The sequence below is a fragment of the Falco cherrug genome, chromosome 5 (assembly GCF_023634085.1).
Source record: "Falco cherrug isolate bFalChe1 chromosome 5, bFalChe1.pri, whole genome shotgun sequence".
Taxonomy (NCBI): Eukaryota; Metazoa; Chordata; class Aves; order Falconiformes; family Falconidae; genus Falco; species Falco cherrug.
In genome coordinates, this window is record NC_073701.1 from 72,092,706 (window position 1) to 72,115,408 (window position 22,703).

The 22,703-nt window shown below is 51.9% G+C and overlaps 1 protein-coding gene across 10 annotated transcripts in view; it reads right to left on the reverse strand.

Annotated features, from left to right (window-relative positions):
* Positions 1-22,703, reverse strand: part of SHANK3 (SH3 and multiple ankyrin repeat domains 3) — a 369,257-nt gene that overhangs the window by 15,452 nt on the left and 331,102 nt on the right. For 4 of the 10 annotated variants that reach the window (XM_055710964.1, XM_055710961.1, XM_055710962.1 and 1 more), the window contains 3 exons: positions 22,135-22,262; positions 21,058-21,163; positions 9,254-11,579 (listed from right to left, as the gene is read on the reverse strand). In XM_055710964.1, the coding sequence (XP_055566939.1) occupies positions 9,254-11,579; positions 21,058-21,163; positions 22,135-22,262 (2,560 nt within the window). Of the gene's footprint in view, positions 1-676; positions 712-4,462; positions 4,516-5,098; positions 8,433-9,253; positions 11,580-21,057; positions 21,164-22,134; positions 22,263-22,703 lie in introns of those variants that run through there. The other 6 variants (XR_008732337.1, XM_055710968.1, XM_055710966.1 and 3 more) reach the window with 6 other exon arrangements.

The window sequence follows — 22,703 nt, forward strand, 5'->3', positions numbered from 1 at the left end:
TGGAGTTCCTTCAGCTGTGGGGTGTCTTCCAGAAGGCAGCACTGCTGTCCTGCTCTCTTCCAGGCCTCCCCTTCCTGCTGCTCAGCTGAACCCCAGCCTAGGATGGCTGCATCATCTCAGGGTAGCAAAGGCGTAAGATGCTGCCTCCCCTGCCTCATGGGATTTTTGCTTCAGAAGGTGACCTAGGGATACTCCGCCGCTGGGAAGTCATAAACCTGCCTTGTGCATCAATTGCACAGGGGGAGCTTCTGGGGCTCAGAAAGGGCATGTTGCTTCCCAGGATGGCAGCCGGCTCAGCCCACCCTTGCTGGGGTCCCTCCCCACGGGGCCAAGTTGTGCCAAGGGGGCCCCATCTCTGCACAGAACTTGCTGGATTGTCCCCTGGGCAGCCTTGACAGGGGCACATGGGCTTGTCTGGGCCACAGTATGAATCCCATGGAAGCCCGAGGGAATTTCCTCAGTCGTCACCTACGAGCAGCAGCACACGACATCACAGCACAGGGACACGGACATGCTACCGGGGCACACCAGGGCAGGAGGGGGACACTCACATGCCAGAGCAAGCACCGCTTCCTGCTCTCAGCCAGCTGGGGCTGCGGGAGAGCGGGAAGCAGGACCAGCACCGGCGCGGGGAGACAAGGTGAGTTTGCTATGGGATGAGAACATGCTCACTTACACAACTCGCCCACCCTCCGGAGGCCAGAGGCGGTTCTAGACAGAGCAGCGCGGACATGCAGATGGAGAGCAGGAAGAGAGGCAATGAGAGAGAATGTTAGCTCCAGTCCGGGGCGGCAACAAGACGGAGAAGAGCGAACGGACTTCATCACGCTGCCCGAGGCTGGCACGGGGCCGAGGCTGAGCGGCGCCGCAGGAGCCCAGCCATGCCGTGGGGCCCGGGCACCTGGGCAGGGCATCCCGCAGCAGCGCGCACGGCACAGCGGTGGCCCCGCAGCGCCAGCAGCGCCGGGCAGAAAGGCTTCGCCAGCTGGGGTGGGTGGCTGAACCCTGGGGCAGCTTTGGGGAAGGGGCTATCCCAGGGGCAGTGAGGGGACCCGGGACATGGCCAACACGGGGCTTTTGGGGCCAGTGAAGGTCGGGACGTTCTGCACTGGCTGAGGGTACGTCCGTGTGTTTACTACGGGAAATGGGACATTCATAATTGCATGAATTCAACAGCCAAAGCCTGAAGGATTCGACAGTGCTATTTGTAACAGCTGGGAGGAGAGGGAGGAGGAGGGGAAGAGACAGGGAAGGGACAGGACAGAGATTGGGGAAGGGCAGAAGAGGGAGGGGAAGGAAACAACATATGCATGAGAAAAAATGCCCCACAGCAAGAACAAGAAAGAGCGGCAAATACAGTTCAACATCTTTTCTGACTTTACCCAATAGCTGCGTGAAGTGTTTTGCTTTCATGAGTGTGAGAATAACAGCTACGGCTAAAGGTCAATGCAATATTATTGGGGCCTTGCAAGTGAGTTAGTGTCTCCCAGAGGGGATAATCACAGTGCCTCTGGTACGGAGGCTTGGTTGCTTCTGTTGCTGAGGTCTCTGCTGCGCCAAAGGACTTGCCCAGGCTGGCAGGGGAGAATTCTGCATTTGTAAGCAGATGGGATATGTCACATCTCCTCACAGGAGCAAGAGAGACCTTGCACCCACTGCCTGGGTGCTGGGCTGCTCTACCGAGCTTTCTCAGACTTCATCTTGTGCATCAAAAGATCCCTCAGCTGTGGCTACCAGGAGGGAGCAGGAAGCCTCGTCTCACCTAAGTGACACGGCCACCTCCTCTGAGCAGAGACTCCTTGTCTCCCTGCTCTCCACTGCCAGGGCCCGTGCTGTACCAGGGGCTTCCAGCAACGGTTCAGTTTCGCAAGGTGGCTACAAACGTCAAATGACCACTGCTTCTATTCAGAGTTTTGTCCCTTTTCTGCAGGTGAAGCGGCTGCAGGCAGAATGGGAAGAAACGGCCAGGAGCTGCGCAGAGCACACTGCCGGGGTCAGGCAGCCGTGCTGCTCCGGGCAGGGTTTGCTGGGCCAAATGGGACTGCAGGTGGCCAGCGTTGTTGGGTGGCTGCCACATGTCACCAAGCGCAGGGCCAAAGCTGTGCTGTTTCAGCTGCAGGATCCAGCTCGGCGCTGCGCAGCTCACAGTGGAGACACTAGGGCAGCCCCAGGGCGGGCTGGCTGGCCGAGAGGGACGCGTGGTTATCCCCTGGGGAACGGCAGGCATCTCCAGGGACAGTGTCCCCACAGTGTCATGGTGACCAACCCGCTACGCTGCAGGAGTGATGTAGAAGAGCAATAGGACTTCTAAACACACTTGGAACACTCTCCCTCTCGTGCTTCTCCATGCAGGAGGGTCTCAGCCTCCAGCTACGTTTTTTCCTGGGCAATTTTGCAAATGGTGCTGTAACCGGGCTGCGAGTCCTTTAGCCATGACTGCTTGCCTGCCTGTGCTCTGCCACGGAACTGGGAGAACTGGGAGCAAACCTGGGTGTCAGTAAACATTTACAATAGGGCCAGAGCATTACCGATGTAAGAGCTGCTATGCCTTAACTAAATGTTACATCTCTTGCTGTGGGAAGCCTGTTTTGTCCTCCTCTGATCTCTTCTTTGTAGGAAAAGGAAACTGAGGGCTAGTACCCGTAGGAGACTTCCAGCCTCCTCATCTGTTGCCCCTGGGACTCTCCAAGCCAATCTTTCTCTAAGCTCTCACTGGAGTGTGCACAACTGTGCCAGACTGCCTGCAGAACTGCTCCGAGGTAGCAAGCAGGCCTCTTTCCATGTGGTTGTTTTACCTTCTGTTTGTTGACAAAAGAACTGGAATTTGAATGGGTGCCTTTGTACTTCTCCATACAAGAGGAAAAGCCCTTTTTCTGTGACTTCCACTTCTAGTCTGCTAAAGCCCTGAAAGAACAGCCCTTACGGTTCTTCTGTGCTTGAGTGATAACCACAAGGTGGGACCTTCCTGGAGCTAAACTCAGCAATGCATGAACCTTCAGGCTTTAATTTTTCCCTCTTTTGGGCCACTTTGGCACTGACACAGGCTTGATGGGACCCAGAGCTCTTCTTATCGAGGTCTAGTCAAACCCCTCACGGCTCTTCCCAAGTCTCGCTCTGGACAAGCATGAGGCAGAGTCACGGTTTGCTCTTCTACTCACTCAGAGGGATGAGTGGATGGGCTGTGATTAGTAGATGTTAGTGACCAGATGAGGTGAAGCCAGCTGTGCTTGCTGTGACATTGACACATGCTGAGACTTGCTACCCACAATACCCCTGTCTCCTTGTAGGCAATGCACATCAACGGCAAAAACAGACCCCCGCCAGTCACCAGCGGCAGGAAGCACTGAGCTGGTGTCAGATCGGTGGGTCACCTTGAATTGAGCAGAGCGTCTCCCTGCAGTAGGTAGGTGCTCTCTCAATTACTACATTTTTCACAGCAGCCCCTAGAAACTTGCTTTTCCACATACCCAGCCTCCATCAGGTAATTTCTAACCAGCCTGTGTTTCCCCACTCCCTTGCTGGCTGCTGAACCATGTCTATGTGGAAAAGCTGCAGAGGTGGACTGGGCTCAGGAGTGCCCCATCCTCAGCCTGACATCCTGCGGTGAATACTGGGAAAATGCCATGGCAACCAGGAGGGAAGAGCATCCTCCAGCCCGCTGCTCTGAGCTGCCAGCAGAATGTGTGGCGAGCCCTCCTGCCACCCGGGAGCCCCCACCACAGTGCCGGTGGCCCCGCTGCAGTACGCCTCCATGAGCAGCAGCCTCCTCCCACGGGGAATCCATGAAGCGAAGGATGCGTTTTTACAGTTACCTACAGAGATGCATTAAGCATCTTTAAATCCAGCTGCTGCAGGAAAGCAGGATGGAGACCTGCCAAGCCTCCATCACGGGACTGTAGGTTTGCCTTCCTCTTTGGTGGCTGCACCCAACACGTGAGAGGTGGGGTGCTCAGGGGACCCACTCGGGGGCTCACAGGACAGCATGCTGCTGTGAGCACCAGCTGGGACTTGCTGGCTTTGCAGCCAGTAGCAGCCTAGGGGCTCCAAGCAGGGCTGTAGGGATGCCCTGCATGGTGTTGCCGAAGGATGCTGCTGTCACCCTGCTCAGGACTCTGCTGCTCAACTGGAAGGCCACCTCCTCTCCAAAGCTCAGTGCAGTACAAATAACTTCCCGTATGCCCCAAACTCCCTCTAGGGAAGACGCTGAGAAGCGCAGATCTCAGCTGGCCTCATCAACACCCATCTCCAGCTTTTCATCAGCTCTCCATGGACAATTCCCTTGACGGTGGAAAGCAAGCTCAGCTCTGCTTTGTACATGAGTTTAGACACCATGAAAGACAAAAAGCCTACAAGGAAACAGGGGGTTGTATCTGCAGCGGCTGAAAGCTTGCACCAGAAATGTTACACCATTTAACTGAAACAGAATTAATTGATGAGTTTATATAGAAAGAGGTAGCTTTACCCTAGGAGCTAAATGCCTAAAGGGCTTATTTTTCTTCTCTCTCTCTTTCAGATCTGTAGAAATACAAAGCAGTTGTGGGTTTCCAGAACAGCACCTGAAAAACTCAGTTTTGCATCTAAAATTCTGCTTCACATGATACATTTGGCACATTCGGCTGTTGCTTAAAGATAAACAAACAAGCAAACAACAAACAAACAAACAAACAAGAACCCTTTGCAAAGCACCCTCTAACCCAGGTTCTTGGCTGTGTTAGCTGGAGCCCCAAACTGGAACCGTGGTGACACTTCAGATGCTTCTGGCTTGAGTCAATATGAGCTCTCATTTAGCTTTACGGGCTGGCTGATCAGCATCGCACCAGCCCTGTCAGCAGAGGTGGGAGGTTGAGATCTGAGTGTGACTATGTGCAATGAGGAATGACACAAAGCCTGATGAGGCTGGATGGCCATGGCCAGTCACAAGACAAGGGGACACTGAACACAAATGCCATCTCACACACGGTTCAACGTTGCACATTTAATGCGTGAGTCACCCTGAAGCGCATGAGTTCAGCCTCTGGTACTAATGCAGTTCTTCAGCTGGCATTTGCATCGCTAGCTATGACTCACTGGATCACTAATCAGAAACGTACACCTCTCATTAGTTAGCGTCAGCTTTATTGTGGTAATGGATGCCACACAATGAATCCATTTCAGTGTTCAGCAGCAGCTCTGAGCTGCGGGGTCCTCGCACTGCTCCTGCTCAGTGGAACGACTGCTCGGCATCTGCTGCTGCATGAGCTCTGTCCTGGGAATGGCTGTGAAGTTCAAGTCAGAGAGACGCCAAGACGTCTGGTCGCTCTCCTGCAGCTCAGCTTAGCAAAGGCTGCTGTGTGTTGGGACACCGGATCTTCAAGGATCCCATTCATGTTAAACATGAAGATGGCTGCTGCTGGTCTCATGTCAGCCTTCAGAGACATGCTCTATCAAAGGAACGGTCAGGGTAGCTCCCAGCGGAGCAAAGTTCCTGCGCCCCCAACTCAAGAGTCATCGCTTATTCCCATGGGACAGTACAAATGGAAGTTGTCACTCTGCTGCCACTGTCACCGCCGAACTACGGCGTCTCAGTGAGGGCTGTGCGGAAGGCTGTCTCAGCAAGCGGGCACACTACTGCTTTGGGAGCAGAACCTTCCTGTGACAGCACGCAGTGCATGGGCACAGCAGCGCTCCCCTCACCGTGCTCAGCCCTGGCCGGTCACACGGGGCCTGAGGAGCGGGGAGGATGGAATAAATGTTGTCTCTAGCCATTGCCTTAGCTCTGACCTTATGCTCTCATTCTCAGTATTTCTTGGCCTCTTTCTCAGTCCCTCTTGTCAAACGTCCTCCTGTGGAAGACCATCTTGGAAGGAGATACAGCCAGAGTTAGAGTTACGGAGAAAGCGGTTTGTGTCTTCTGCTCCTGGGGTCCCCAGCCGGGACCCTCACAGACCTCTGCAAGAGAAACGCACCAGGGCCTGCCCTACAGCCACCACGAGCAAAGGGAAGTTACCTGCTCTTAAGTGTAACTACTGTAAATTCAGAATTTAATGTGGTTAGAAAGAAGCTCCAGCCAGGAAACTGGCCACCACAGGCAAGCTGCTCCGCCTGCTTCAGCAGCAGCTGTAGCCCCCGGGGCGGGGGCACTGGCAGCTTGTGGATGGTTCCTGCAACGGCACCTCATCATCCCTGAGGTCCGTAGAACTCCATGACACTGCTGGCTCTAGGTAAGAGCTTCACAACCCTTCCTGGAGCAGAGCTAAACGTAAGAATAACAGAAAAAGCTGCAGCATCAGGCCACAGCCCTCTGGTCCTCCAAGTGCCCCGCGGAGGGACTTGGGCAGGCTCTGGCTACAGCACTGCCCGGGCTTGCATGAGCAGCACCCTTCAGCTCCTGAGGAGATGCTTCAATCCTGGCTGGCGGCAGCGATCATGCCAGCACAGGCCCACCCTCCTCCCTAGCAGCACTGCTATAAATTTAGGGGTGGCTGTTGTGGGAGGTTTAGGTAATACTGTTGTTCTCAGGACAGGCCCAAGGACTGGAAAATGTGTCCTGAAATGGGTCATCTAAGCTTATTTAACTGCTCTTTACATTATTTTCTGAATTTACAGCAATTTCATAAAAGAGAGGAATTTTCACAATGAAGCAGAGTGGCTGACATCATTAAATATTCTATTTACAGCTGACTTCTTGGGAAATATTTCAAGTCTTTGACATCAATTGGGAGCATAAAAATTTCAGAGATGAAAGGCCATGACTTTCAGAAAAAAGAATGAGAACATTTAACTCTGCAGGACAGCTGGAAGTGCCAAACACTGGGTGGCAGGGTGGGCAAGGAGAGGAAGATGGACTGCACTTCCCTGGTGCAGGTGGGCAGGGTCTCTTACAGAAGGTGACATGCATCAGTACCATGTCACAGGGCAGGAGCTCCAGCACGGTCTGCTGCTCCTGGGAGAGACTGGGACGAGGACAGCACAGGAATCAAGGGGAAGCAGTGGTGGAGGACAGGAGTGGGTTAAAGAGAGGCGGAGGATGGAGAAGGGGAGTCTCCTAGAAATGGGGGGTACCTGCACATCTCTGTATGGGGAACAGCAGATCAACCGTACACAGTGATCTGGATGGACACGGGAAGCAAGGGAAGGAAAGAGGGCAGGCAGTGGGGGCACTCCGTTCGGACTTCACACAGGTGTTTTTCACTGCTGGCTCTGGAGACCAAAGCGGGCCGAGGGCAGACAATTCAGCAGCCCCTCCATGGCCCCAAAACAGGTCTCAGCCAAGGGCTGATGCCTGGCATGGGTACACTGTTGGAGATGCCGTGCCTGGTTGCCATTAAAAGCTGATGACGCCCATGCTCTCCAGTGTCACTGAAGATGTGCACAGTCAGTGCTTTTTAGGAGAACGAGGCTTGGCGTGCCTGGTTTCAGAAGGGTCCCCAAATGCAGTTAAACTAAGTGCATTCAGCTCAGGACCCTGTGGTTCCCGACTGAGCAGCGCAGGGAGAAGGGACCACATGTGAGCCACCGGTCTCCAGGGAACGGCCATAATCTGCATTTGGGGCTAAGCCCAGACAGATAAAACTGTGTAGCTGGGCAAGATTATTCCACACTGCACCATTAACTGTGAGTTGGGTTACCTACTGAGAGGTGGGTCACTGGTACAGCCAGGCCGGCACTGCCAACACAGGCACCACCAGGGAGATGTGAGCCAGCTGAAGGATGGAGCTACACAAACACTCACTCCCCTGGGGGTATGTCAGGATAGGACACTTTGTCCCCACTCTACAGCTTGAAATGTCACCAGCTGTGCTAGCACCACGTGGACTTGTAACCCATCACGGTGATGATCTAGTTAGAAAAACCTTTCCAAAACAAGGGCTCCCCTTGGCTCAGAGCTCCCTGCTGAACTGGCACCTCGCCGACCCCCAGCAACCGCCCACCAGTGATGCCAGTGGAGCTGCTCACTGTGGCTTTGCTACTGCGGGAGGTGTGTGGCTGCACCCTGAAAGGGTAGAGCGAGGTGGGACAGTTTGGTTTGCTTCCTGCTGTAACTTTCCATTTCAAAGCCTTGCAAGGGTTCACTCTCAAATCTGGGGCGCTAATTTAGAGGTTTTTCGTTTAGTTTCACAGTTAGGTGGGTAAGTCAGGATGAAGGCGTGGGGCAGAGGGGCTGCTGCTGCCATGGGGACAGCAGCTCGGAAAAAAGGCTGGGTGCCAGCAGGTCAGTGTGTGGCCTGGCGCTGAGGATGTGGGGCAGTGCAAGGGACACCAAGAGGTCAGCGCTGCTTGGGGAACGTAACGGTCACAGCTCCAGCGTGGCAGAGGGAACCGCCGTCTCCTCAGTGCCGTGAGGGTGAAGGAACCCACACAGGGCTTTGTAAGAGAAAAGAGGCTCCTGCATGTCCTGGGGTCCCTGTGCTGTGACCTTTCAGATCTCCTGGGCTGCTAGGCTCCACGCAGGTCTGTGTGGGGAGGAGGAGAACAAGGGGTGAGAGGATCTACCATGCTTAGCGCTGCGTAGATGCCTCTGAGCTAGCAGCCAACTCACCAACCTGGAGATGTGTGCGACCCAGTACTGTGCTCTGCAGGACACAGCTGCTGTGAGCACCCGTGGGAGGGATGCCCAGCTGCACACCCTGCCTGGAGCCATGTGTAAGACCCCCCAGCTGCGCCCTGCCAAAACACCTCCCTGCAGGTCACCAGAACTCGCTTGTTCCAGAAACCTCGCTGAGCTCTGCCTCAGCGAGCAAAGGTCGGGGTGGTGCTGCTGTGACCTTTCTAAGGGCTGTCACAGACCACCCTCGTGACAGCTCCCACTCAGCCGTGACTGACCAGAGCTCTAATACATAGTCTGACAACATTTGGAGATCCTTTGAAATGAAAAGCACTAGAGAAACACACATTGTTATTAATTGTTCAGGAGCAAACATTTAGAAGTGAAACCCACAACTAAATACAGCAGCTTAACAATAGCATCGAGACAGAGGAGGGACATGAAACAACAGGAAGGCCATTTAAAGGGAAAAAGCAACAGTGAGAGCTCGCTACGTGTGCGGTGTGTAGAGAGGAGCCATGAACAAATCACACCCACTTCTGGAAAGCATGTCTCAGCATCGTCACCTCCCATGCAGCTGAGAAGTCCTGACATCTCTGAAATGCCCCTCAAAACACGCCCTGGATTCCTCGGCACAGTTACACTCTGCTTATGCACCTCCCCGTCCCCCCCACGGACGCCTAAGCCCTGCACCCCACCCCCACCCCTGGCCAGCGACCAGCTTCTTACCGTGCCGCGACCACAGGTGACTTCTTCCCGGGATCTAACGTGGACCCGGCTGGTTCCTCCCCCAGTGATCGTGTATCCTTATTCAGTTGCTGTAGTCGGGAACTTAGCTCACTGATCACAGTTGGCTTGTCATCATCAGCCCCATGGATTGGCCTGCTCTCCATGGGGTCCCCCCATAGCTTGGACCTTCTCTGAAAGAGGTAGCGTGGCCGGCCAATGCTGGCTGATGCCAGAGTGGCCGCATGTTGCTGGGAGATGAGCTCGCTGTCCGAAGACTGCTTCAAAAGTGGGTCCCTGAAAGTAACTGGCCCCTTGCTGAGCTGGGACTTGAGTTTTGGCTTTGGAGGCACTGGTGGCTTCTCGAGTATAAAAGTTTGTCCATCCGCAAAGGAAGTGTATGTGTCAGTAGGCTCCCCGCTTTCTGAGGACAACGTAGACATGCTGGAGACCGTAGAGATGGTGCTTGTGGTCTCCAGGTGATGGTCACTTGAACTTCTGGTGTCCACCTCTTCCACTCCCGAGTCTGCAGCAGACTCTGGGGCTACGGGGGCATCAGAGGGCTTCCCTGAGGGTGTTCCGCCAGTGGTAGAAGGTGCTACTGCTGCCGCTGGTATGGATGGCGTGCTAGGCGTAGCCAGGTGGCTGACTGGTGTGCCAGGGGTGGTGACCAGTACCCCGTTCGCAAACTCATCTGGTGGAGGCACCAGCCCTATCTTGGCCAGCTCCTCCCTGGTCTCTTCGTCACTTGAAGACAACTGAGCTGGCGGGAGGGTAACCGTGTAGGGCTCCACTTCTTCCTCCGAACTCCCTTGTCCCAATGTCTTGTCAGAGGCTGGACTGACTGGAGGCTTTCCCACAGGACTGGGCTGGGTCTCTGCTTTGGGCGACTCTGCTGGCTCTGTGCATGCTTCAGGGACAGCTGGTTTCTCCTCTTTTACCTCAAGACCTATCTCGTCTTGGCCATTACTTGTGGCATGAACCATGATGAGGCCAGCGGTCTTCTGCTGTGATGTATCCACTATGCTAATAATCATGGACTTCTTGTCTTCTTGTTTTTTCTCCTCCTTCCCAGGTGTTTCTGCTCTCACCTCAGTTTCTTTTCTCAGTGTGGACGGAGTCCCCCACGGGCCCTTAGTGGGGGCCAAAGTCCCAGAGTCTGTTCCGATTGCCCCTTTGCCTCCAGGTGAGTACGCAGGGGACACTAAACTCTCCAACTCCCCCCTCTCTGGTTCTTTGGTTTGGATGTCCACAAACAGGGGTGCTGCTCTGTCTGAGTCTGGGCTGTGGATCGGGGTGGGCGACCGGGATGGGACTTGAGTTGAGAGGGCCCGTTCCCTTGCGGCCAGCGCAAGCGCCAGTGGTGAGTTTGGATCCAAGGGCTTTCCTGTTAGGGGGTGGATGAATGTTGAGGATGAGCTGCTAATTAATGGCTTTAAAGCTGAGACAGGGGAAGGCAGTAGTACATCTCGGCTTCCTAACAACCGCTCATCGATAGACCTGGACTGCTGCAAGGATGGCATGTCGCTGCTGGGGGGGCTTCCTTCGATGGCCCCAACCGAGAGGAAGACAGTGGATTTCCGCCTCTCATCCAGACGACGGTCTCTGTCCTTCATGACTCCAGCAATGGCAGTGGCGAAGGGGATGCTTGTGGCTTCAACCTGAGCAATGCCAGTGTGGTGCTGATACTCCACTCCACTCAGGCGATGGCTCCTGCGGGTGGGAGAGGGCTCCCTTGTAAAGCCTCCGGTGATGGCCAGTGCTGCTCTCTCCTGCGCATCCTCCACTTGCAACTGCTTAACAAGGGGACTCTTCTTCCTCTGCGGCTTGGTGGGAGCAAACAGGCTGACATTGAACTGACCCATGTTGGCATAAGGGTTGTCAATCACTCTCCCCTTCCTCTTCAGCTTCTCCGGGGGGGTTGCAGATGGGCCAGGCCGAGGGATCTCTGTTGGCTCCACGGGAAGATGAGAGGAATCCTGTAGGATTATCATGGATCGGGCCCTCTTCTGCCTTTCAGGGTAAGGAATGGAAGTCCTCGCCTGATCATACATCTCAGCTGCACTAATGACCTGTGGGAGTCCATGGAGTTTAGCCTCTAGGCTTGGCTTAAAGCTTGATCGTATGGTATCATAGGCTCTTCCAGGGGGCGGAGGTGGAGAGAAGGATGGAGGGGGGCCTGTGTCAAAGTAATATGGAGAAGGAGGTGGGGGTGGGGCTGTTTGAGGTGGTGGTGGAATCCCATGTCCTTCCCTAACAGTGTCTTGCATTGATGTGCTCCGAGGAAACTTCCCATCTAGCAAAGAAGCAGCAAGTTTCTCGTCTTCACCTGGAAAACAAGAACAGTGAAGTCAGAGAGGACGTCTCCAGAGAACCCAGAGTGCAGCAGTCACCGCAAATTGGATATACGACATCCCTTTCTTCCCCCCACCCCAGTTCCTTTCCGAGGTGACTTTTCCCTTCATCTTTTATTTGCTCCGTGTAAGCGTTTGCAGTTCAGCCCTTTGCTCATGTTCACTTGGCACGGGAGGGTGGCCACAGACTCTCACCATGTCTTACATTGTTTTAAATCCATCAGACAGTTGTGCCCAATACTTTCCAACCGGGCTGAATGCTCTGCAGACCAACGCGACAGTGACAGAATTGAACACTTGCTCGATCAAACCTCCCGACACCCAAGTGCCGATGTGCGAGACAGCTGAGCGCAACCAGGCTGTGCAACTCACAGCAAACAGTGCCATCTCCCAGGCGCGGGTTCTCGCGCTCTCCCGCTCGCTCTTCTTGTGTCACACTCCCCCCTTTCCCCCGAGGGGTTACATATGCTTCAGCATGCTAGACTGAATTCAGAAGCAGGGCCTATCCCAAACTTAGTTACATGATTCAAGAATTGGAAGTACCCAAGGAAGCCAGATTCTCTCATTCTTACTATTAACTTACTACCTGGGTGCACAGTGAAACTTTTTTCAGGTACTTGTAATACTCAAGTGAAAGAGTACGAGAATCTTGCAAAGTAAAGCAATACGAGGAAAAATCCATTAATATAGCAAGTACTTGTGTGGATGAGAGTTAACCAGCCTAACCTGCTCCAGCCTTCTCCACCACCCTGCCCCTCTTCACCAAGTCCTGCTTTGCTATGCTCATCACTTACTTGCCATATCTCCTTCTTTTCAGTCACAGTTCAGCAGTTTTCAAGGTTTCAAATTGCTCTTGAGAGAATGCTCAAGATGGCAGAAAGCCACGTTTTGGCACAGCAGCACACTGACCACCTGCTTTTTTGGCTCCAATGCTTTTTTCTGTAATGTCCACCAGCATTCAAAGTGCTTTGGCAACTGTGCCTTGTATTACGTTAGCAATTTCAGCAAATGCCTGCAGATGCAGAGTCCACTGGGTTCCCTGGAAAAAGGGAGCATTTTGGCCAGTGGGCACCGAACTTTACATCTCGTCACATTGTTCAGACTATGGCTGTGTTCAAAGCCATGCTATTTTTGCTGAACGCAGGCTTGGGGATTTTTAACACCAAGGTAGCAGAATGAACTGGAAGCACGAAACAAGTTCAAAGAGAGACTGGACAAAGGTATGGAGGATGCACTTTTTCTGGGCTATTATGTGCACAGAAACCTCTGAAATGAAGACACAGCTGCCTGGGTGAGTATTCAGGAGAAACCTCCTACCACTGCCCTGTTTTCACTCTTTCCTGGGCATCCGCTTAAGAGCAATGCTTGAGACAGGATCCTGCACTAGATGGAGCCCTGGTTTGGTTCAGTGTAGACACTGACCTGTTTTAACAGTGTGAAGATCCAAAAAAACCCCCAAAACCAAACCCCATGCTTTTATGCTTATTTGTATTTCTCGCCTGGGAATGGCCAAGAATTGAAACAAGGAAATTTATGCAGCACTGAGCTCTGTTACCAGGCCCAGACTGTTACAGAACATGGTCTAGTGCCATTACAGCTTGTCTTACGGATGTGCTGACCATCCTGTAGCTAGGTACCACTGTGTTGAGTGCAGAGCTATTGCAGGAAATAAAATTTGAAAGCAGGTTCATCTTTCTTCGATCTCCGGATCCGCAAAGAGCAGACTGGCCAAGTGGCAGCCAGACCAGAGGAGAAACAGACACCAACAGTCACTCAGCTGCTGACCATGAAGAGTTACGGATTTAGTAGCCCCTGTTCTACCTGCTGGGGCTTCCACAAGCCCCAGCAGCACACAGCCCCTCCTGTGAAGTTCTTTTAAAGCATTAAAAGCTAAGTATTTCAAAGGAAGGAAGGGTGAAGGGGACAGATAACCTAAATGTATTCAAGGCATGGGTATTAGTTTTTCTTTTATTGTACATACCTGCTTCTGTAATTCTTTGTTTTATTCCCTCTATCGCCCACCTGTTATTTTCCTCTGCCATAAGCACCTGCCCTCTGTTTTTTCTTAAATGAGGTGGGGAACGCTATGGAAAATGATATCCAAAGCACTACCAAGTTCAATGACCAGCTAAACATCTCAAAAGGACCTAGAAAGGAATGCACCAGCAGGGACTCCATGAATTTCAAGGACAGACACAAACTCCCACACCTGAGAAGGAAGCACCCCTTGCAACTGGACAGGCTCGGGGCTGGCTGACTGGGAAGCAACTCTGTGGAAAAGAACTCGGGGGCTTGGTAGGCAGCGAGGTGAACATGGGCTGGCCCTGTGCCTTGGCAGCAAAGGCCAGCGGTGTCCTGGGCAGCGTGAACAGGAGCAAAGACACCAGACAGAGCGAAGAGGTTACCCCTCTCACTCCCACTCATGAGACCACACCTACAACACTGCTGCATCCAGTTTTGCAGCCCCCAGTACAAGAAATATATCAACAGCGTGAAGGGAGTTCAGTGGAGAGCCACCAAGATGGTCAGGGCTGGAGCTCTGGCTCTGTCTGGAGAGGCTGATGGAGCCGGGCTTGTTCAGCCTGTGGTAGGAATGGCTTTTGGGGGGACCTAACAGCAGCCTTCTGGTACCCATGGGAGGTTATCAAGAAGATAAAGCCAGGCTTTTCACAGTGGAGGACAAGAGGCCATGGTGGGGGGAAAAGAAGCAATGGGCAAAACCGAAATGAGAGGTTCTGGCTGATAAAAGGAGAAATTTTATGATGAGGACAGTTGAGCAGCAGAACAGGCTGCCCAGAAAGAGTGTGCAGTTTCCACCCTTGGAGGTTTTCAAGGCCATACTGGATAGAACCCTGAGCAACACGATTTGATGTCATAGCTGACCCTGCTTTGAGATGGAGGTTGGACTGGAGACCTCCTCCTTCCAACCTCAATCATCCTTTGATCGTACAACAGAATAACAGTGGCTTCATTACAGTCCTGGTTCCCAAGGTTGTAGCGGGAATAATACCTGTTCCCTGTGAAAATGAACGTCTCCTATTGCTTCTCAGCAAGAAAATCGACACTCAGGACAGATCACTGATGGGAGAGATGGGAGGAAAGCAAATTCTTGGTAGGCTCTTTCCTCACTACCTGCAACTCACCATTTTGACGTAGCTCCTCTGCTCGCTGTATCTGCATGCTTGTCATCTGAGTCCTGCATAAACAACCACATCCACATACTCACCTGCCTCTCCTCCTCTCGGTGCAGCTTGCTCGCTCCCTATATTCTGTTGACGACACTGCCTCAATACTCAGTAGTCGGCTTCCCCATCTCTCCTCCAGCCTCACAGATCAAAGGCACATCTAGCCCAGCGTGCTGCCTGGCAGTGGCCAGTAATAACTTCCTGAGGAAGCATATAAGAAGGCAGCAAGCACCAAATGCTGCTTCGCCCCTCCCAAATGCTCTCAGCTTCCAGCAATTTGCTGATCAAGAGCTGGCTGAGTCAGACTGCCTTTGTCTTTAACCCTTGGTGGACTTTCTTATTCCAGATGCTTGGCCCTGCTCTTTGAACTGACTCGAGTTTCTTGCGCTCCCAATATCCTGCAGCAGTGGCTTGCCAGCCCCGCGTGCAGAATTACCTCCTTTTCTTTCTTTTGAAACTCTGTCAATCAGTTTAATTTGATGCCCACCTGGTCTGTAAAGACCTTTAACAAGGCTTTCTGTGAACTGTGTTGCTGTGTTATTATGTTCTCTTATTCAAATCTTTCACTACCCATTCCTACTGTGATAGCGAATTTTGTAAAATACGTCTTTGTGATAGAATAAAAGGAAACTCCTCACTGATGTTTAAATGTGATCATGCTGGCAAAATGAAACCTCTCCCTTAACATGGAGAAGCATCTGTTTATAGTTAAGCATAAGACTAATCACTGCTGAGTTTTATTTACTGTCTGTGCAGGATATAGCTCTGCTCAGGGAGTCTCCAAAGTTGAGCAAAAGCAACCAGTAACCCTTTGGGAGCAGGCTTGAAACCTGATGTCTTGATTAAGTACTGAATTTATGGGTTGTGTTCAATCCTTGCAGAGCAGACTGGACCCTGCACAGATCCCTGCAGAGGTAATGAGCACACAGCCGGACAGAAATCCCCCTGCTGAAAGCAGTGCCAAGGACAAGGGTCCTCCCGAAAGGCGAGGGACCAGCTACAAGACTGGTGAAACCATCCTGGCAGTTTTTCACTTGAAATGGAGAAATAATCTATATGAGTTTATCTAAAATGCTGGCAGCTGAAAGCACAGCACTCTTTTATCCAACCCTATTCCTATTGACTGCAATGTTGACAGTTCGTTACTTGTAAATATATTCATTTTTCACTTTTATCTTAACACCTGCCTGTTGCTAAATGCTGCGTTGGGCAATGGGCAGGCCTCGGCCCAGGGGATGGGCAGGCTGCAGGAGAAGGAGCCTGGCCAACTCCTGCAGCATTCAGAGAATTTCTACACAGTTCAGGGGTACCCAAGCAATAGCAGAGCAGCCCTCCACCAATGCGCGCATCCACAGAACAGACTATCAGCCGACAAGAAAAGTCTCCACTGATGAGCCTCAGCCAGACTCTAACACACAGCACAACACTGGGGGAAGGCAGTTCCTTTAAATTTGTAGCACCTGAACTACATTGCCCTTTCACTCCCTCTGATCTCAACCCAGCAACTACGCTGTTTGCCATTCCCCTGCGGTGCAGGACACACAGGGTGTCTGAGGTCTTTGCTTCCCAGCACACTCTGCCACCAGCAACCAAGCGCTCTCGCCTCCTCTACACCTCACACCGATGGTCTGCCAGATGAACGAGAAACCTTGTGAGCTATTCCAGGTTCTCAAGAGGGATGGTGGAGGTGAGAACGAGCAATGAGAAAAAGATAGCATCTGTCTGTCACAAATGGCATGACCCTTTGTGTGCTGCCCGTGACCTCCCTCTGTGCCTGGTCCATCTTCCATGTCCACAACTGGAAGATTAAACTTCAATGACAAATAAACAGACATGTCCCTTTGCTAACTGCCATTGAGATTTCATCTCAGTTCTCTTCAAACAGCGTATACTGTGTCTTCGTAGCAGTAGGGTGTACATGCTTCCTACAAAGAGCAACACAACATCACCAGGATCAAATGATGGAGGTGGGTGCATGCAGGGATAAGGAGTCTGAGTCAAAACAGAACCTCCAGTGACCAGCAAGGACCAGGAAAGAACCCCATCTCTGAGCACCTAGACTAACTGCTCTGAAATGAGAACCACGCTCCCTGATGCGCACCCGACGCGCAGCCTGGCAATGTCACAGGTCTCATGGCAACACCCCCTCTGCAATTCAGAGTGTACTCAATGCATTATTAATCTCTAAGGAAAACACAAAACCTCTCTGTAATGCTTTTGGGCCTGTTGCCATAACAGCCTAAATCCCTGTGAGAATCTAACTCTGTGCATTAATTTGGGCTAGCTAATGAGGTGGCTCTCTCCAGAGCACGCCCTACCGTTCCCAACCTTGCTCTCCCTGTGCAGGGATGGCAGAGCAGCTCCCACAGCCTCCCCTAAGCTAGAGCAGAAAGGTGCCAAGTGCCGTGGCTTTGCTCATGTCCGGAAGCAGAAAGCGGGTGCACATCACCATCCTCTGGTACGCGGGGCTAGCATCAGCCCCAGGCAACAACAGAAGCAGCAGGAGGAGGAGTAAAGCCCACTGCTCTTCAGAGAGCAGTGAAATAACGGTACTGTTGTCCTGGTTTCAGCTGGGACAGAGTTCATTTTCTTCTTAGCAGCTGGTGCAGCACTGTGTTTTGGATTTAGTATGAGCACAATGTTGATAGACACTGATGTTTTAGCTGCTGCTAAGCAGTGCTTACTCTAAATCAAGGACTTTTCAGTTTCCCATGCTCTGCCAGTGAGCAGGTGCCCAAGCAGCTGGGAGGGAGCAGAGCCAGGACAGCTGACCCAAACTAGCCAAAGGGATGTTCCATGCCACAGATCGTCATACCCAGTATATAAACCCGGGGGGAGTTGGCCAGAGGCTGCCAATTGCTGCTCAGGGACTGGCTGTGCATCGGTCAGCGGGTGGTGAGCAACTGTATTGTGCACCACTTGTTTTTTTACATTTTACATTTTTTTTTTTTTGTGTGTGTGTCTGCCCCCACCCCCCCTGCATTTTATTCCTTTCTCTCCCTCTCCATTTCAATTATTATTGTTGTCATTATTATGTTGATTTTATTTCAATTATTAAACTGTTCTTATCTCGACCTACATTTTACCTTTTTCCAGTTCTCCTCCCCATCCCACTGCGGGGGGGTGGGGGGAGTCAGCAAGTGGCTGCATGGTGCTTAGTTGCTGGCTGGGATTAAACCTCGACAACTGCGCTGGCTGCTATGGCACAAAGCTTAAATTGCAGCTAGGGTGAACATGAGAACCTGCATAGAGAGGGGAACATTGCGAGTTCACCCAGGATCAGGGAAGGACTGTCCCGGAGTGGGATGGGGGGGGCTGCATGCTCCCCCTCCGCTGGCAGAGCAGAACCCCAGTGCCTTTCTGAACACCAAGGCACCACTTTGGAAGGTGCATCTGCCGCTGGCAGCCAGCGCCTGCAGCCTGTCGTGTTTGACATGGGGATACACACTACTTCTATCCGTGCAAAACCACCATCTACATTACCCTGAATTTGCTCAGGGGAGAGACTTAGTGGGTACCATGACAGTTCTGCAGACTTTCAAGTGTTTTTAACTTCTGATGCTGGAGCAGATGGCGTGGTAGCTATCTTGGAAGCCTGACAAAGATTTTCTTTTCTATCAGCCTCCCCACTGCAATGCATTTCTTTTCTTCACATTTTTGTCAAAATAATTCTTCCATTCTGCTTTCTTTGTAGCCAGCCAAAGGTTAACAACCTTGGTCTCAAGAAATTTTTAGGTGCGAACATGAAATCTTTTGATCTTTTATCACAAGTCCCTGGGAAACGAAACCAGCTGTGTAATATATGCAAATAATTCAGAGCATTTCTTCACCAAAAAAACAAACCAACCAACCAACCCCTGCTTATTTTTCATCTAGTTCCTTACTTTTAGTAGTGATTTTTATCATGAAGTCAACTGACTGTACAGCGTATGAGCCTGTTCATTGTGGGAGTGAAATGACAGCTCAAGAAGGACTTCTAAAACGAGCCAGTTGCAACCCAATTTCTACTGTTTGGCTGTTTTCTATTTTAGCTTATCTGGAATTCCACAAAAATTAGCTGGTTTCTAAAAGGCAGCTGAAAACCTGCTTTTGATGTGTACTGTGGCAGGCAAACTGGAAACAAGAAGTTGCTGTCCCCTCCTCAACAGGAATTGGTCCCTTTCAGCGCAGACAGACACATGCCATCCTTGGATTGAACATCATCAAAAGCTACATGTGATTTTTTTGCTGCATTTATTGTCAGATTGGATTTATGCTTGGATGCTGTGCTCGTGACAGCTGCAGCCATTCCTGCTCAGAACAGGGCATCGCCAGGTCTACTTCTAATCCTCCCTGATGCAGATTAAATTCAGTGTTTCTAATCCCCTTGTTGCATGGTGTGTGTAGCTGTAACAGCTGGGAACCCCGTGCCAAGGATCAGGGTCTCCATGCTCTAGGTTCCGAACAAAATAGATGTACATGGGACATCACACTCTGTGCTCATGAGCATATAAACCCTACACACAACCCAACAAACCTTACTGTCGTATAAACCCTACAAACTTCAAATCTCTCTTCTCACAGTTCTCTGCATACAGAGATCCTTGACAGTGCACCTGCATGACAAGCATCACACAGCGAGGTGTGGGTTTAGAGGGACTTCCTGAGTCATTGACTTGGCCTTCACCAGCAAAAAGGAGCTCCTTACAGGCAAGTATTTCATATTTAATGAATACTTTTCCAGTTTATGATCTATTACTGGGTGAAGATGCTCTCTCACACAAGAGATCCCGTTTAATATGCTGTCCAGCTGTTTGTGTCTTGATTGAGCCTTGAACAACTTCTGCTTAGAAGCATCTTTCCCAGGCACCAAGGCAGTCAGCTCTGCTCCCTTTCTACCATGTACATTAAAAGTACTGCAATGCATGAGCAACTAATTAATGCCTACATTCACTTCCAACACTATCTCATCATCTGCTTGGCCCAGGTTCTATTGCAGCTCTTCAGAATTAGGGGAGCTTGCTGCCTGCAGATTTCATGGCAGGACAGCAGCTTTATCAACACAGTGTATAAATACACACCAGGGCAGTCCCTTAAACACCCACTCTTTTTTTTTTTTAAAGATTATCTCTCCTAATGTGTTTTTCAGATAAATCATACACACATTTTATTATCTCCAGCTATCTACTACGTTCAGATCAATCTCATTTGGCACTACAGGTACCAACTGCTCTCGTACGAACACGAACGTGAGGCACGTATGCACAGCAATTCTCTGTACGTATATTAAAAAGTACATTTTGAATGCTAACCCTTGCATTTTTCAACTAATTTTTGCATTCTTGCTGAGATTGCGCTGCTCTCAGCTGTAGCTCAAAGCAGAATTTACCTTCTACTCACTTATTTTGTGTGTTAAGACAATCTGTTTTGGCATTACCATTACTATCAAATGATGCCTTGGATTTACTTAAAATTAACCCTTGCCACACAGCACACCACCTTTCTCTCTGCCCCCCAGGTTCTCTAGCTGAGTGGTAATGCTGTCTCCCCAGCTCCGACCTGCACAGCCCTCAGACCTTACGAACACTGTGGCTTGGTGCTACCACCCAGATGAAACCCACTGATACGCAAAATCAAGAGAAGAAAATGAGATGCCCATACTGCCGTTGTGCCACCAGCCCTTGTTCACTCTGCCTCATCCTCCCATCTCCTTCTTCCAGCATATTTTCGGTTTTAGCTGCACCTTAAACCTTTTGGGGCTGGGTCTAAAGATCCTGACATAATCCTTAGATGACTGCCTGTTACAGACCCTGTCCTGTTTTTCCTTAGAAAAATTTCAGTTGTTACCTGCTCCACTGCCTCAGTCTGTGACAGCTCATGGTCACACACTCACCACCCATGTGCTCAGCACACTGGGTGTCCAGCCCAGCCACGACCACGGGCAGACAGAACATCACCCACCGATCCCTCATTAGCCAGCATGGAGGGTGGGAGAAACTCCCTGCTCCCTGGCAGCGCTGTAAAGACACTGAGAGAGCAAGGGACCTCTGGAGGTCTCCAGCCCAGCCTTCTGCTCAGAGCAGTACCAGTGTCAGCGTTAGAATAGGCTTCTCAGAACACATGCAGCTTTCAAAGCAGAAATCATATTAAACATCCTCTCTTCAAAGATCTTCAGTTACAAGCCAGTAGAGAGGGCGGGGTTTTTCCTGCTGATTCCTGTGCAAGCATGAATGCTCCACGGGGATGACCTTTCCTCTTTAGGAAGGGATTTCCCCCCAGTTTGCCTTACCTACAGATTTTGTTCGTGGAATTCCTTTGCGCAGTGAAACATGGGGCTTCTCAGCTCCCGCAAGGACCCCCGAGTGTGCTGCCATACCCTGGCGTTCAAAGAGTGACTGGAAGAGAAAAAAAGGAAATTACCATTCTGGACATCACCGAGACTCGGCTGAAAAGATGCAACACTTCCATCTCAGTCCACCTGATTCTTCTGACTAGGGGTGAAGCTGGGCAGCCAGGACTGCCACAGCCCCCAGAGGGGAGGCTTCCCTGGGGGCAAGGATGGGCCCCTTCCTCACCTCTACCTTCAGCAGTCCCTATTCTGTGCTGCCCCATCCCACGTGCCTCCAAAACCTGCGCTATTGCTCTTGGAAGGGTTAACCCTCCCTCTGTCTCTCCCCTGCCTGCTTCCCCTCTCTGCCTGCTCCCCTGTCTTGCTTGCCTGTTCCCCCTGCCTGCCTGCTCTCTCTCTGCCTGCCCGCTCCCCCTGCCTGTCCTTCTTCCCCTGCCTGCCTGTCCCCCTGCCTGCTCTCGGGTACTTTGTGCCCAGAGTGGGGTGGCACAGCGATGCCGACTCCAGCAGCAGCCTTCCTCCCGTGGGAAGGCTTCACTCAGGCCAGTCTCAGAAGCAGCCTGTCCCATTTTACCTCCTGCTCCAGAAGCTGCCTCCCACCGCCTGCAGCACTTTCACAATCCAGACAGCCTGGAGCTGGCAGCCCCACTCCTACTCCATCCATGCTTCCCCTCAGAGACGGCGTTTTTCTCTTGATTCCTCCTAATTTCCAGCTTCACATCCTGAACACTGCACCCGGACTAAGCTCTCCGGCTCAGCTTTCCACACTCCTTGAGATCTGCTCTTATGCCCTCCCCATGGCAATCCCCATACTGGTGAGCAAGTGCCAAACAGCCTGGGTCAGCTCCTCCACCACCGCCCCGGGTCCTGCTCTGTGTCTCAGCCTTTGCCCAGTATGTCCCCTTTCACTCCCCTAGGGAAACCCACTTCCCACCATGAGCCCGTCATGCTGGCAGTCAGCATCTGTCACAGCATGACGTGCCCTTCCCTCTCCCACCGCGAGCCCTCCTCTCTCACACTGATTTCTGCTGGCGTGATGCGCCGGCTTGTTGGTCGCTGCTTCACAGTGGCTGCCCTAGAATCTGCTTCAACAATGTCTGCTCTCAGTGCGGGCTCGGCTGCTGCCAAAATCTCATCCAGTTTCTCTGAAAATCCAAACATAAAAGCAAACAGGTTAGCAAGGGCTGCCATACCAAGGCAGGTCCCCTACGACAGGCCCATCCCCTGCGGCGTGGCTAAGCAGAAAGTGAGGGTCCCTGCAGGGAGAGCGCTTCCCAGGCCTGTTGAGCATGGAGCTGAGGAAGCTGCTGCTCAGTTGTCTCCTCCCCAGCCAGTGGCTAACACATGATTTTGAAGGTGTTGCTGGAGATGCACCGGCTGGGCACCCCCTGAGCAGCCTGCCTGACCCCTGGGGTCTGACCTGCCAGCACCCTGGGGGACCCCTCCGAGCTGTGCCACGCTTTGAGGAAGCCTTGATCCTCACATTACAAGAGCAAATTTTTGCCCAGATATATTTTTGGCATTCAGAATGAGACCGAGTTCCCCTAACTGGGTGATGAGGGTGTGGGCAGCGGCTGCAATACGGC